General features: G+C 34.8%; 1 protein-coding gene across 1 annotated transcript in view; it reads left to right on the top strand.

The window, feature by feature from the left end:
* Tgap1l12 (GTPase activating protein testicular GAP1 like 12) overlaps nt 1-14,714 on the top strand; it is a 376,199-nt gene extending 361,485 nt beyond the window's left edge. Inside the window, exons 31-37 of the mRNA XM_087637245.1 lie at nt 796-1,033; nt 4,059-4,198; nt 5,364-5,522; nt 7,196-7,305; nt 8,775-8,961; nt 12,089-12,325; nt 14,461-14,714. Coding sequence (XP_087493371.1) covers nt 796-1,033; nt 4,059-4,198; nt 5,364-5,522; nt 7,196-7,305; nt 8,775-8,961; nt 12,089-12,286 — 1,032 coding nt within the window. The 3' untranslated portion in view covers nt 12,287-12,325; nt 14,461-14,714. The remainder of the gene's footprint in view (nt 1-795; nt 1,034-4,058; nt 4,199-5,363; nt 5,523-7,195; nt 7,306-8,774; nt 8,962-12,088; nt 12,326-14,460) is intronic.
* The last annotated feature ends 1,728 nt before the right edge of the window (nt 14,715-16,442 follow it).

Consider the following 16,442-nt stretch of genomic DNA (forward strand, 5'->3'; position numbering starts at 1 on the left):
GTGTCTTGATGACCCAGAGTAGGGGAAGGTTAGGGGGTTGAGGCACTTGAGGTAGCACTCAAAGGAGCAGGTGCTGGAGATAGAGATTGCAGAGGGGAAACTAGGAGGGGAGATAACATTTGAAATGTAAATTAATAAAATAACCAATAAAAATTAAACAACGTGACCAAGGCAAATTATTGAAGTAATTGTTTACTTGGCACTTAAAGATGTAGAGGGAGGGCAGTCCCTCAGTGTCATGGCTGCAGAAATGAAAGACAAGGAAACAGGAAGTTGAGACCTGATGGCTCTTATCTTGGGAAATAAACATGAAGCAGAGAATGTACATTGAAAATGGGCACCAGCTTTTGTAACTACAAATTCTAAACAATGGCATCCTTCCACCAGGAAGACCAAGGCACCAGGAAGCTGTCAAAAAGAGGGTATTGTAATGCATAGAACTAGAGGGGCATGCCATTCAAAACATCTCAATAAAACTACCTAATCCACACTCACACACACACACACAAATAACAAACTGTCCTTAATTAGATTCACTCACAGGTTTTGACAGCATTTCTGGTCTTAAAAGTTGCTTGGGTTTAGTAGTTCTTCTATAATTTGAAATATGTATGACATTATAAAAATTTTAGTAAAATGCAAAGAAATAAGTGTCTTCATTTCAGAGACTTCATTTCATGGGTTCCTATCTGTTTGTGGCAAGTGTTATTTTCCTCATATTTGCATTTCATTTTTAAATTTCAATTTTGTAATCTATGTAAAATGACAATCTTGTTTTTGCCTTTTGGTTTACAGATATCTGTTATAAAAATGATGATTGACCACTACCTTGAAATATTTGGAAATGATAATCTATTTTCTAAACATATTGACGAAAGGTCTGATGATCTAAAGATGTATATAGATTTAATCTTCTCTAAGGGCAAATCTCCTATTATGAAAAAAGTCATTGTTGGCCCCAATGGGACAACCTGCAGTAATGATGAAAAAGTAAATATTTCAAATGCTGCTCTGCAGGAAGAAAGTCCTACAGGTAAGACAAGATTTATTCAGTCATCAAATGAAGGGAAGGATGATATCATTCCATAATTTCATAAATTTGTAAATATCAGAGCAGCTTTGGGTTGCATAATGATTACAGAGTATGGGAACACTTTTGTGTACACACTTTACTTAAATTAGAATTAAATATATTCATCTATACCTAAATATGTATATATATGTACATACACACTTATTTACATGTATCTGGATACATACAAGTATGAATGACACACGCTTTATTTAGAGAATCCTACAATATTGTCTCCTCTATTCCTTCCTTTCTTCCCATGGTCCTTAAGTCACAGATTTCTTGTATATGAATTTATTATTGAGTCCATTTTGTTCTGTTTTGTGAATATGGTTTCCATGTTGTACATTGTTTATTACACAATACATATGTAGATCATTTCTGGAAAATTAATATTCTCTCAGTCATCATTAGCTGCCTATAACTTTTCATATATGAAATTTTGACCATTGCCTTAATACCCCATTGATATTGTTATTATTGTGGTTTTGAACCTATTTTTATGAGAGGCTATGTCAAAACAGACGTTCAAGAAGGCTGTCTCTTACAGTATTTGTAACCTCCCTTCTACAGTGTTCCCTGAGCTATAAAGCGTTTACTGGTACTGGGTTTTCCACATGCACTTATCTCTTCATTGTGCCCAGTTTTTGTTTTCTGGAATGCTCTCCATCTTCTGTATAAAGAGACTTCTTTGATGAGGGATGACGGCCCCACTTATTTGAGGAGATAAGATTAATATTTAGAACACTGTAAAGAATAAGGCTGAATTAGTAAATTAATGTGATAAAATTTAAAGTTCATAAAGAGACTAGCTACACAAATATTACTGGATTTCTAACACCAGCCATGATTTCAATCCTTTTGAGAGAAATTCTTCCAATTGTTAAAGTACTTAATGTGACTTTCTCCAAAATATGGATGCTTTAGATAGCACTTATATTTCTGTCAAGGTTCGGGGCTTGAGTGCCAGTTGCAAATAAACCTTACAGGGTTGTCTCAAAGTCATTCAATCTCAATATATCATAGAAACCTCTAGCTTTAAATCAAGGTTGGAAGGTAAAAGAAACAGTATGCAGATTGGCATGTTAGGGAAGCAATTGATAGTTAAAAATATACATGTGGCCTGATATCAGAGTAGGTGCAATAAGCGTCACTAATATCTTAGTTCAAAATAACTGTTCTTTGATTAGACTTTACTCTATTTTCTTTACTACAGAATTGGACATAGTTCCGGGTCTTTTGTATGGTTTCTAGAAAAAAGTGTTGTTCCTAAGTACCTCTTTGTAGTTCAACATTGTATGTCGTGATATTTCCCTTTAGGATCATTCATGCAGGTCTTTGACTTGTCCAAGTCACACAATTTCAGTCCTCTTTGACAAGATTAATTCATTTTCCTAGTATAATATAAAATAAATGAAATATAAATATAAAATTCCTTCATTTTTGACTACATTTGTTTTCTTTTTTCCACATCTGCAATTAGCCTTAATTGATTATATTCTGAAATGTTAAAAGTTGAAAATTCAAGTAATAAGAAAATGCATTTCATACTGAGTTAAATGAAGAACATTTAGCAGTGATGGCCTTCTTTCTGCAAGGACAATGATTCTATCACCCAGAATTTCGTTAGTGTGTGCTGCCCCCCATCTAGTAACTTATCAACTATTACGCAACCAGTGGTCTGTTGTGCTCATCTTTGATCATGCTCAATGTCCTCTGTTTCATACATTTGTAAATAAGTAGGAAACTACTACAATCGAGGGAGGTAAAGTGGACACACATAAGAAATGAAGGAATCAAAGTATCTCTTATTGAAGATTATATGTTAGTAAACATAAGTGAGTAATATTCCATAAGAATACTCATATAACTTGTAAACTCAACAAATAGTAACAAACAAAATTAACACACAAGGTGAATACTCCTTCTTTATAAAAATCACAAACTAACTGAGAGGTAAATCAATGAATCACCATCATTCACAGTAAATTTCAAAAGTATTAAGTTACATGAGGAAATTTTAAGCAATATATAAAAGACTTTTGGTTCTAAGACTATTTTGATTCTATCGTTTTAAAGCTTGATAAAATTTATAAGATTTTGATGTTAGTAGGAGAAACAATATTACAGAACTGATTGTTTTACCTACTTTTCTCTTAGACTTCTGACATGTTCCCTTAACCTCACCCATAAAGTCTCCCCAACACGACTTCCAAAACATTGACTAACAATGACAATACCAATGAACATGAAAAACTGAATGGGACCCGGAAACTACAGAGAGAAATATAGGCAATCGCATCCTAAGCAAGCATATGCAATTGTATCTGAGAGATGTGTATTTTATTGCAAAAAGGCAAAAGATGGAACCTGTTTTCTTATCCAAACTGATATCATAGTCTGTATATTACTGCTGTGAGACAGTTAATGCTTTCATTTATTTATGGGTCTTTGTTATTTTGTTGTTGCCATATAGTTTTTCCCCCTCTTTTGTTGAATGATTACAGGGTTATTTATAATTTCTCTCTTCTTGAGTATATAGACCTTAAATTCAGAATGCTGTTTCCCTTTTGTAGACCAAAATTACTGATTACTGTCTTCATGGTGACTATACTATGTAAAGTTTCTCCTCTTCTGTTGATATGAATGATACTTTTGCTCAGTAATAAACTAAGCTGTTATCTGTATTCTTTGACAACATGTTGAATGTTGATGCAGGCCCACATATATTTTAGAATATCCATTGAAAATTCAGGTGTTAGTCAAATGCGGTCAGCTTTATGTGTGACTTGGGCTGTTCCTTCATAGCTTTTTGTATTTTTATTTTTTTATTCAGTTACTCTTTAATTATTCTGTGTCTACTTGATGGCTTCTATGTTTCTAGTATTTTAGCAGGTATCTCTTTCTGAATTGGGGGCTATAAAATGAAAAGGATTTGCAAGGGTAAGTGAGTTCAGTTACAACGATGATTTCCCTTCTTTCTTAGGTTCAGAGAAACATGAACACACTGTATCTACTATTCCCTCAATACTGTCTCCAAATCGACTACGATCTAGGAAGAAAAGTTTGTTTGGCCAACCTCTTACAAGTATTTTTGAAGACAATAAGCTGCCTACTCCAATACTAGTGAGTATCATTTTGGGTTTCTACTGCACTTTTCTTCTAAGTAAGTTATTCAAACTGATGAATGTTTAGACACCTTATCCATGAGGGTAAGATCATTTTAAAATAGAAATAAGTTCCACTGAGGTTCGAATCACATAATTGAAAGAAAAAACATTCCCATTTCACACTGACTATATCAAAGACACAAACCTAAATAAGCCCGTTGAAGGAAATGGGTCTATGGAAGTGTCCTGCAGATTACCCAACTGTAGTTTCATTCAGCTTCTTTACGACTCCATATTATTCTGTAATATCATTGCCTCTGAGTTTACTCAATCATATATTAAGAAGAATATCTATAGACCTTCATATTATGAAGGAATTTGATATATACATTGGTTTTGCTATCTATTAACATCTTTTATCCTACTAGACTATGTGTAAATGCAAAGTATATGGCTTAACCTATTTAAAATGAGTTAGTATACTTCTTAGGAAATAAATATTTACAGTCCAGCATCTATTTTATCAGTATAATTGTGCTAGGAATTTATGCTTCATGTGAATAAATTTATCTTAGACACATGAAGATGAATGCCCCTTTCTCAAGTATTAAAGAACAGAATATTCTGGTAACCATGTTTATGTTCTTGTAATCAATTGAAAATAGAAACTATATGGAACAAATCTCTACATGGTAGTCATGTGTACAGAGTCAAATTAAGGAAGAACGGTCGACACATACTTGGGTTCTTCAATGTGGCAGCACTTGAGACATGTTGAAAAATAAGAAGTCACAGAAAAAGGAATTAAGTGTATCAAAAATATGGTGAAAAAATCTTTCCTAAAAATGCAAAACTTAGGATTCATGATAGAGGCCATGACAGACAGGATGTAAAATAGTAATTTGAACTCTGAAAAGGAAATATCCATATAGTTTCTTGGGATGGAATGCTTGAGAAATATATTAATATAAGGAAAAAAATGTAATAGAGGACCATTCAACAAATGCTTTGGGGAACAAACTCTAAACCATGATGTTTCAAATTGGGAGAAGAGAAAATATTCAATGTCTCAGTTATAACTCTTTATCCAAAATACCATAACTCAGGTTCACAATAAATGACTTATTTGGATTCAGAAGTGTAGATATCTAATAATACAAACTTATCATTATCCCACACAGGATATGATATCTATAATTGCAGAAAAAGGACAGAGTTCTGATTATTTATTCAGAACTATATCTGAAAATTCACACTGTTCCCTGAGGGACAAGATTGACACAGAACAACCTATCAACTGGAATGACGAATGTGTGCTGGTTGTAGCTTCAGTCTTAAAGGTAGGGAAGGGTTTTACATCTCCAACATTACACATCCCACTAGAGATGCATACATGCTTTCTGACCTTGAGGTTACACAGCAATGATTATTTCCTGGAACTGTGGACACATGACCTCCTGATTAGAGGCATGGCAGTTAAAATCTGACAAACTCAAAGATTCATTACAAAGACCCCGGTGAATAGCTTCTGTTGAGAGTGAACTTCCTCATATATCAAAGGGGGTTTAGTTTTGTGTTACAAATGTTCAAACTGATTTCACCTCTGACCATACCATGTGATGTAATAGCTGAAGAAGTAATAATAGTGATAAGTGTGTTTTACAATATACATGTCTTAAGTAATAACAAGACATATCACTGACAATTAACAGTTCAAAATGACTAGTCCACCACTGACATACAAAAGGATAAAGAATTTGAATATTGCCCCATGTCCAGTAGATACATGAAGTTGTTTTCCTTCTCAATCAAAATAAAAAAATATGAGCACTTTCACTTTTGCCGGATATTGACATTCTACTTCCATGTCAAATAGTCAAGAATTAGCCTAACTGACACTTAACTTTTCTACACTCTTAACTTGCCAGTGAGCTGTAGTAATTCTAGAGCAAATATCATTGTTTTATTTTTCTTTGTGCCATGATCTGAGTTCACTTCTCAGAAGAATGTGTAGCTATGTCCCAGACATCAAAGGAAAAGATAATGATCTGGGATTAACCATGCTTAATAACATTAGGCAAAGGTACAGAATGATTGCTCCTTGGCCCTTGAGATTGACAAGTGTCTCTGGTTCTCATTGTCAGAAAATTGGGATCACATCATGGGTAGAAAATTAAGATCAGTGACTGAATGTAGCCATGTGCATTCAAAGTAATTTACAGGTACAAGAACACCTGGGATTTTTCAATCTTTATCTATTCTTATGGAGTTCCTATCTCATTCATGGCATGGCATGGAATCCTTCCCCCATTTCTTCCATACAAGTCCCTGATTGATTCATAAGTTCCAATGATTGGCTGTGGCTCCTCATACCCTATTTCAGTCAGATGCTGGATGGAGCCTATCAGAGGGCAGTTATGATAGGCTGCTGTCTGGATGTTCCACATGGGAGCTGACTTCCCTCAAGGCAGTGAGAGCATTGGACTGGGAAGGGGAGTGTAGATCTATGATTGCAAGTAGATGTGTGGACTAGAAGCCAGGAGAGGCAATTTGAAAGGACAGTAGGTTAATTTCATTGCTATAGCAACTAGGACTCTGCTTCTTTGATTCTAGTCGTAGGTAAGAAAACACAAGATCCTGCATAGAGGTTCCATTTTGAGCCAAGATTCTGGGGAGATGAAAGTAAGGGAAAATTTTGTGGAAGGGTCTCAACAAGTGATTCTCAGCCATCCTACTCCTACAACACTAATATATTTCCTCACGATTTGGTTATGCCTAACCAGTACATAATTTTGTTACTGTCCCTAATTAAAATTTTGATACTGATATCAATTATAAAGAAAAATGGATAAAATATCTGATATGGGAGATATATGATATGTGCCCCCCAAAAGATTATGACACACAAGTTGAGAATCACTGGTCTAAACTGCTAATTTTAACCAAAAAAATTTTTTCAAATACTTTCTAACATGTACATTGACCATTACTTTTTTTATTTCCATTAACAAAGGACTTTATTACAAATATAGATGGAAGCCTACTTACTTACAATTTATATGAAAATTGGCTTACCGTCCCAGAAGAAGAAACTCTGGCTGGACAAATTAGTGCCATTCAAAGGTAATGATACAGTTAAGCACGTGGGGAGCTACACCAATACAGAAGCAGTGCCTTTGTAAGGTAGACAGGCTTGTGTTTACAGGATTCTAAGCTGGAATGATGTCCCATGCCAAGAGGTTTCCTTAGGTCAGACATGTATTGTCACTTTTTACACATGTGCATTTTTCAAGCTAGAGTGTTGAATCATGTCTGGAATCCCACGTGGGAGGTCCTTTAATACTCCTAAGGTTTAGAAGACAGCCTATGTAGCACATTGTGTGCATGTCAGTCTAGAATATTGGTTTAATTCCTGTGTGAGACATATTAAAAGAAGTATGTGCCTATAATACCTGTGGGCTTCTTCCTTCACAGTATTATTGCCATGGTATTGTGAATATTTCACATGTTAAATATATGTCATTGATTAGAACATGAAGCTATTACTGAGTTCTTCTTTCTCAACTACAACTACCTAGAGAAGTTTAAGTCAGGTATATCATTGACTTCTTTGAATTATTTTCCTGGGCAATAATCCATAGAAAGTTTTCATATTTAATAGGAGCATTGAGGACCCCTGCATCTCTGCCTTGTCTGTAGAAAAAGCTTTTATAACTGCATTGTGTAGGGTCCCTAGTGTTTCTGCTCCTTATATTCTATATTGTCAGAAGGCTGTTACATGGATTAATACTGCATTAGATATTAAATTTCTCTTCATGGTGGCTGGAAAGATGTTTTGCTATTCAATAATACTAGATGTTTTCACACAAAGAACTCATATGATCTGCAACAAACTTCATTCATTCTAATACCAGGGCATTGTATAGAGTGTCTAGTGTGATATCTCCTCCTTATGATGTAGAGTGTCAGAGAGTGTTACATGGATTCATACTATATTAGATATTGAATGTTCAACATGTTGGCTGGAAAGATGAATCAGTGTTTTATAACACTGGATGTTTTCACACAGAACATACATGCTCTGCCAAAATCTTCGTTCCTTCTATACTGGGGCATTGTGTAGTGTTACTAGTGTGAAATTATGTTCTACATTGTCACAATTGTGTTAAATGGATTAATAATACATTAGTATTAAGTGTGTCCCAATCGTGGTTGGAAAGATGATACACTGTTTAATTACACTAGATATTTTCATACACAGAACACACATGGTTTGCAAAAATCTTCATTCATTTTAATACCAGGGATCCTGACACATTCCTCTGACTTCTCTTGGTAGCTAGCAGTCTTACATCTAGTACACAGAAGTTCATACATATTTTTAGAAAAGTTTACCATGATTATATACAGAAAAATCATTTGCAGAAAATATTTTATGTAATACTCTAGTTATATATTCTTACATCTTTGATTTCTGATTAAATTTGAGTTATTCTACAAAATGTTTACTCTATGTTTTCTTTGTAGTTATTTTTGTAACTAACATTACTCTTATGATGATGTAACATAAAATTCTCCTTTTCATTGTTCAGCCTTCTACAACAGATACCAGATCCAAACTTTATACTACTGAAATATCTCATTTGTCTATTAGTAATAATAAAAGACTCACCCTTGAATAAGCTAGATACTAAAAGGTTATCGATCCGCCTTGCTCCACATGTCTTATGGGGTTGGACTTCTAGCGACTCATTATTTGGGAAAGTTGTCTCAAGAAAGGTAAGGGTATCTGATTTATACCTATGGAAACAAAATTCTAATTGTGAATCATGAATTTAGACCCCTTTATAAAGATCATAACTACAAAAAGAAACCCTAGGATTGCATTCTTCTAGAGTAGAGAGGTATATATATAGATCTATTTCAGGAAGTTTGGGAAGGGACATTGTTGATATAGATTAAAGTAAGTGAATTATTTCTTTCTTGGTTTTTTCCTTCTTTCTTCTTAGATATTGATTTTAGATATTAATGTTTTAGCAAACCATATGCTGCATTTAGAATGGTAGTCCAAGAATTGGTGTACATTATTATGTATGCTTTCCATGATTTTACCACTACCATATTTCAGGTACAGTTTTAAGTTTCCCAGGTCTACTGTAGCTGTTAATTTTATGTTAAAACCATACAGATTAATATTTTTCACTAATTTATTTACCCTATATCCTGATTGCAGTCCTTTCATCCAAGGCCCATCTTCACAACCCTTTCCTCCCTCCATTCTCCTTTATCTCAGTAGTGTAGAACTTCCATGGACACCAACTCACTCTCATATATCAATTCACAACAGGAATAAGTGCATCTACTCCAACTGAAGCCAGACAAAGAAGCCCAGCTAAAATAAACCAATGCAGTGGTAGACAACAGACTCACAGTCAGTCCCCGCAACACTAATTAGGGGAACTACCTGAGATCAAACTGCACATCTGCTACATAAATGTAGGGGTGCCTAGATCCTGCTGCTGGAGCATATGTAGCAGAGGTCCTACAGATTCAATGCTGAAGGATCACAACGATTAAAGTCAACTACAGTATACCAGATTATAGAAGGACAGGCATTTCTGGGGACTTCCAGTATTGATGGTGCAAAATCCAGAGGATTTAAACCAGACCATGACTTACTTCAATGTACATTTCAAGTAAACCTGTTTGGCCAAAAGGGTGTAATGTGTAACACCTAATGGCAAACCACATCTCACACAGTGAATTTTTGCAGATGTTCTCAAATTTTAGTTTGATTTTTTAAATTTTTAACTTAAATTTAAGACTTTATTTAATTGTAATTTTTGAAATTATGGAGGGGGTTGATACCAATGGAGATATAAAAGGATTGAAAAATGAAATGAGAATTACTTAATAGCATTATGAATAATTTACCGAGATTCAATAAAGGACACATAAATTTGAAAAGGAAGAAAGGCAATAAAAAGTAAAAAAGGAAAGAAAGCACAGTATATTTTAACTAGTAGGACCCAGGGAATAGGTCCACAGGAAGGAATATAGTGATGTTACACACGATGGAGGAGGATAGCCTAATTGACAGCTTGAATAGGATTCTACCCAGGATACTACTTGGCTTGGATAGACAGACACATACCTTTTTTAGTGAAATTCTAATTACCAAGATACTGTAAACCTAAAATGCAAGCCTGTATCAAACTGCATGTTCTGTCCAAATGAAGCAATAAATATATTTTGTTACTCTTAATAGCTATTAATTATTGTTCCTTCATGGACAATTCTTTTCAAATATATTCTTTTGCATGGTCAAATATGGAAACAAGGAAGTTAATCTTTTCTGTACTATCTGCATATAAAATAAGACAATCCACTAACTCTGATTTTCCTAAGAATCATTTCTTTGCTATCCTGTACAGGACTGCTCAATCATAAATGTAGGTGCATCCTGGGAGGGACCTATGTGATGAGTAGAGTTGACTTAACCTGAGTCATCATCTCAGAAGAAAAGTAACTCATCAGTGTTGCTCAATTAAGGAAGTGTCATCATTGTCTACTAATGCTGTGACAAAACACTGATGAAAAGCAACTTATGCAAGACAGGTTACTCTCTGGGATAGACTTGCAGTTACCAGTTAACTACTGAGAAATATCAGGGCCCAAAATGAAACAGGGTAGGAACCTGGAGGCAAGAACTGAAGTAGAAGATTAGTACTAGTTCTCCCTCCCACATTGTATCTCATATCTTTCTTTTCTCACTAATAGCACAAGGGTTGCACCATCCTGGAGATCTCAGCCCTATGAATTCCAAGGTTAATCAGGACAATATACTTTAGTCTTCCCCATACAATAGGTCAGTGTGGTGGAGGAATTTTCTAATTAAGACTCCCTCTTCTCACCAACTTCTTCTCTCAGTCACCTCTCTATTGCCTTGTAAAACACCAAGAGCTAAAACAACAACCAAAGAGTGCACATGGGGGAATCCATGGCTCCAGGTGGATAAGTATTAGAAGACTGACTTATTGGGCATCGCGGGGCGGGGAGCCCCTTAGTCCTGTGTAGTCTTGATGACCCAGGGTATGGAAATGATTGGGTGTTGAGGCAGGAGAGGGTAGAAGAGTGAGGGAGTACAGTCATAGAAGCATGGGGAGGAGATACAAGGTTTGTGGTGGGGAAAATAGGAAAGGGGAGGATGTATGAAATGCAATTAAATAAAAATAAAACAATAAAAATAAAACAACACGACCTTAGAAATTTATTGAAGTAAGTGTTTCCTTGGGACTTAGAATGCAGAGGGAGTATAGACCTGCAATGGTATGACAGAGGAGCATGGCTGCAGATAGGAACAAAAACCAAACAGGAAGCTGAGTCCTCTTGGCTCTTATCTTGGGCAGCAAAACTGTACCAGGCAAAGCACATTGAGAATGGACACTTGTATTTTGTGACTCCAAATTCTAAGCACTGGCACATTCCATCAGCAGTGCCAAAGGACTTAATCCAGCAGAAATTTATCACAAAGTGTGTATTGCCATGCCTGGATTAGAGTGGCATCCCTTTCAAATCATCACAACAAAACAACACACACCACTGCCCCCAAAAACTCAACAAACCACTGTCACCAATTTGATTTGCTCACAGTAATTATCACCATGTCAGTTCTGAAATGTTGCTTTGGTTGATTAGTCCTTCTGTTCCTTGCAATCTATATGAAACTTTAACAAGTTTTAGTAAAATGCAAAGAACTTAGAGTCTCCATTTCAGAGACTTCATTTCATGGATTCCTATCTGTTTGTGACAACTGTTATTTTTCTCATAATTTTGGATTTCATTTTTAAATTTTCATTTTGCAAACTGTGAAATGACACTCTTGAATTTGCCTTGTATATTACAGATATCTCTTATGGAAATTATGATTGACAACTACATTCAAATATTTGAAAATGATAATAGATATTGTATCCATATTGAGAAAAGGTCTGCTGTGATAAAGAAATCTGATCATTTCATAAATTCTGGTGTGAAATCAACTATTATGGAAAAAATCATCGGTGGACTCAATAGGAAAACCTGTTACAATAATGAAATTTAAATATTTCATATACAGCTCTGCAGGAGGAAGGTCCTATAGGTATGAAAACATTTATTTAGTCATCAAATGAATGGAAGGACAATATCATTCTCTGATTTCATATATTTGTAAATCTCAAAGCAGCAGTGAGCTCACAAACTTAGAGTATGGGAAAACTTTTAAACAACAATTTCATTAAATTGTGCTTAAATATATGCTATATATATAGGTATATATATATATATATATATATATATATATATACTCATATACTCATGTACATCTATATACATACAGTTAAGTATGATAGACAATTAGCCCCTGAAAGAATCCTACAATATTGTCCTTCTTCCCATGGTCCTTAACTCACAGAAATATCATTCATTTGAAAATATTATTTTGGATAAGATAATGTAGAAACAGTTATTTGATTGATGTGTCCATTAAAACATTCGGAATGTTTAATCCCTGTACCACAGCTTAGTTATCCTACTGCAAAAATACTAATTTATTTTAGTTTCCTATGAGAGACAATCTTGCCAAATTTTTAGCATTGGTATAAATATTAAATTGCATAGGATCCATTAAAAAAGATATGTGAAGAATGATGGAGGATAAAACACACCTGATCATCAGGTAGTGACACTCAAATTCATATCCATATAGATTTAAGAAAATATATTGAAATATTACTCTATTATTTTAATGGTGCTTCATTTTCTTCTTTTATTTATACTATTTTTTAATTCTACAAACCAAAACACAATTCAAAATATTCATTACTTAAACTATACAAAAAAGTAATGTCTTTCAAGTTTTTTTAAAAATTTTTTATTAGATATATTTCTTTACTGACATTTCAAATGTAATTCCCCTTCACGATTTCCTGTCCATAATCCCCCATCCCCTCCACTCCCCCTCCATCATACAGGTATTCCCCCTACACATCCCCCTTTCTGTCAACCCTATATTCCCCTGCACCTGGGTTCCAACCTTGGAGGACAAAGTGCTTCCCTTCCACTGGTGCCCCAACAAGGCTCTTCTCTGCTACATATGCAGTTGGAGCCCTGGGTCAGTCCATGTATAGTCTTTTGGTAGTGGTTTAGTCACTGTAAGCTCTGCATGGTTGGCCTTGTTGTTTTTATGGTGTTTTAAGTTCCTTCAACTCTTTCAGTACTCCCTCTAATTCCAGCCAAGGGGGTCCTGTTCTCAATTGAGTAGTGTGCTGCTATCATTGACCTCTGTATTGGACATGATCTGGATGTTTCTCTCAGGAGAGATCTATATCCGGTCCTTTTCTGCATGCATTTTTTTTAGCTTTAGCAGTATTATCTAGTTTTGGTGGATATATATATATATATATATATATATATATATATATATATATATATATATATATATATATATATATATATATATGCCACATGTGTGGCAGGCTCTGATTAACCATTCCTCGAGTTGCTGCTCAAAAATTTTGCTTTCATATCCCTCCTAAAGATATTTTTCCCCTTTTAAGAAGTAGTAGAAGCATCCACATTTTAGTCATCCTTCTACTTAACATTCCTCTGGTCTGTGGATTGCATCATGGGTAATTCAAGCTTTTTGACTAATATCCACTTATCCATGAGAACATACCTAGTGTGTTTTTCTGTGATTCATTTAGGATCACTCAGGATGATATTTTCTAGTTCATTCCATTTGCTTATGAATTTCACGAAGTCATTGTTTTTGATACCTGATTAGTAGTACTCCATTGTGTAGATGTACAATATTTTTTTGAACCCATTCCTCCGTTTAAATGGCATTTGGGTTTTTTCCAGCTCCTGGCTATTATAAATAGGCCGTCATGAACATAGTGGAGCAGGTGTCTCTGTTGTATGTTGCAGCATCTTTTGGGTATATGCCCAGAGAGGTATATCTGGGTCCTCAGGTAGTGGATTGTCCGATTTTTGAGAAACCTCCAGACTGTTTTCCTGAGTGGTTTTACCAGTTTGCAATCCCACCAAAAGTGGAGGAGTGTTCCTCTTTCTCCACATCTTCACCAGCACATGTTGTCACCTGAGACTTTTATATTAGCCATTCTGTCTTGTATGGGGTGGAATCTCAGTGTTGGTTTGATTTGCATTCATCTGAAGTGACATGAATCTATCATCTGAGAATATATTTCTAACAATGGCATTTTTTGTTTCACTTAGCAGGAGAAAACAGAAGAACTACCACATATAAATTATAGAGGATGATGGGAAGATGTTCTAAGGTCATTCTATTTTCATGCTCCTGTCTACCGCCCACTTAAATGTAGCAGAAGATATTATTACAAGATCCTACTTCTGCTTTATATTTCACCATATTATTTACAAATAATTTTCCCTCATTAAACTTATTTTATTCTGCATATTATATATTGTTTTCTATTATAATAAATGTTATTAAATTGTTTTATTGCTTACTCTGCAATGTGCCTTGTTCATAATTCTCCATAATCTTTGGAAAATAGCATTTTTCAGTTTAAAGCCCATTTCTAGTACTAGTTTTCCCACCTCAGTTACCAAAGTATGGCCAGAAGCTAATGCCATTAAAAATCCCTCAGAATTATGCCTAGAATCCAGTGCCATACAAAGTTCTAAATAAAATTCCAGTAACAATAAAAATTAATCATCATACTTGATGAAATTAGAGGTGGATCATGGTTTTTAGAATATACAAAATGAACTGAAAACATAGGTGCCTTAGCAATTGAGACACAACCTTTGTGACATGAATTTGGGTCATCAAAACTTACTGTAAAAAACAAACAAAACTAAGTATTCTAACACCAGCATCTCTAGACCAGAAGCTTCTACCTCGATGCAAATTGGAATTGGAGATAGGATCTTTTTGGCCAGGTATTCCTGACAGGTTTTCAGTAATGATCAAAAAGACCTGTGACGAAAAGAGAGTAAAAGGGAGAGACGGGGTGGAGAGAGAGAGAGAGAGAGAGAGAGAGAGAGACAGAGAGACAGAGAGACAGAGAGACAGAGAGACAGAGAGACAGAGAGACAGAGAGACAGAGACAGAGCCAGACAGAGAGAGACAGAGAGAGACAGAGAGAGAGACAGAGACAGAGAGAGAGACAGAGAGAGAGAGACAGAGAGAGGAGAGGAGAGAGGAGAGAGAGTAGAAAGGAGAGAGAAAGGCAAATTCTAGAGGCTCTTAACATTCAATAAGCACAAACTGTAAATATATCACTAGTGATGTGCTCTGTATATGTTTTACAAACACACACACACATAGGCACACACCCACACATGCACTCACACACACATATATCTACATGCATTACATACACTCAGAAATGCACAGAAGCATACAGTACATTTGTTATATCTGTGACCTAAACATGAAATATTTTTATTCATACCTTCTCTATCATAAAAGTGTCTGCAATACAAATTTGAAATATCGAAGTCTTAGAAAAAAACCTCAAATAAAGTAATTGATTATTTCCATAATTACTCTACATAGGTCTCTCCTGAACTCACATAAGTATAAGTTCAAAATGTTTTCATTTATTACTATTATTATTTTTTAAAGTTTATTGAAAATTTAATTATAGCACTGTAGGCTGACTTTTCTCCCTTCAGTCCCTGCAATCTCAAACATTTCAAAATTGTTTTATATGTGTATTTACATATATATATATATGTATCTTTAAAAATACGAATACAACTTGAGTTCATTTTCTTTGTGTGTGAATATGGTTTCCATGATGTTCAGTGTGTATTAGACAATCCATATCCAGATAATTTCTGTAAAAATTAATATTCTGGCAGTCATCTTTAGCTGCCGATCATTTTTGACACATCAAATTTTGACCATTGCTTCAATACTGCATAGGTACTGCTGTCATTGTGGTTTTGCACCTTTTTTTCTTTTCTTTTTTTTTCTTCTTTTCTTTATTAACTTGAGTATTTCTTATTTACATTTCGGTTGTTGTTCCTTTCCCAGTTTCTGGGCCAACATCCCAGACCCTTCCCCTTCCCCTTCTATATGGGTGTTGATAGGCAATTTCAAAACAGACTTTCAAGTATGGTGTCTGATACAGTCTTTGTAAACCCTCTTCTACAATGTTCGTGAGCTATGGAGAGTTTAGCTATAATGTACATACATTCACTAGTGGTAGGTATTCCACAATGCA

The sequence above is a fragment of the Rattus norvegicus genome, chromosome 2 (genome assembly GCF_021556685.1).
Source record: "Rattus norvegicus strain SHRSP/BbbUtx chromosome 2, alternate assembly SHRSP_T2T, whole genome shotgun sequence".
NCBI lineage: Eukaryota > Metazoa > Chordata > Mammalia > Rodentia > Muridae > Rattus > Rattus norvegicus.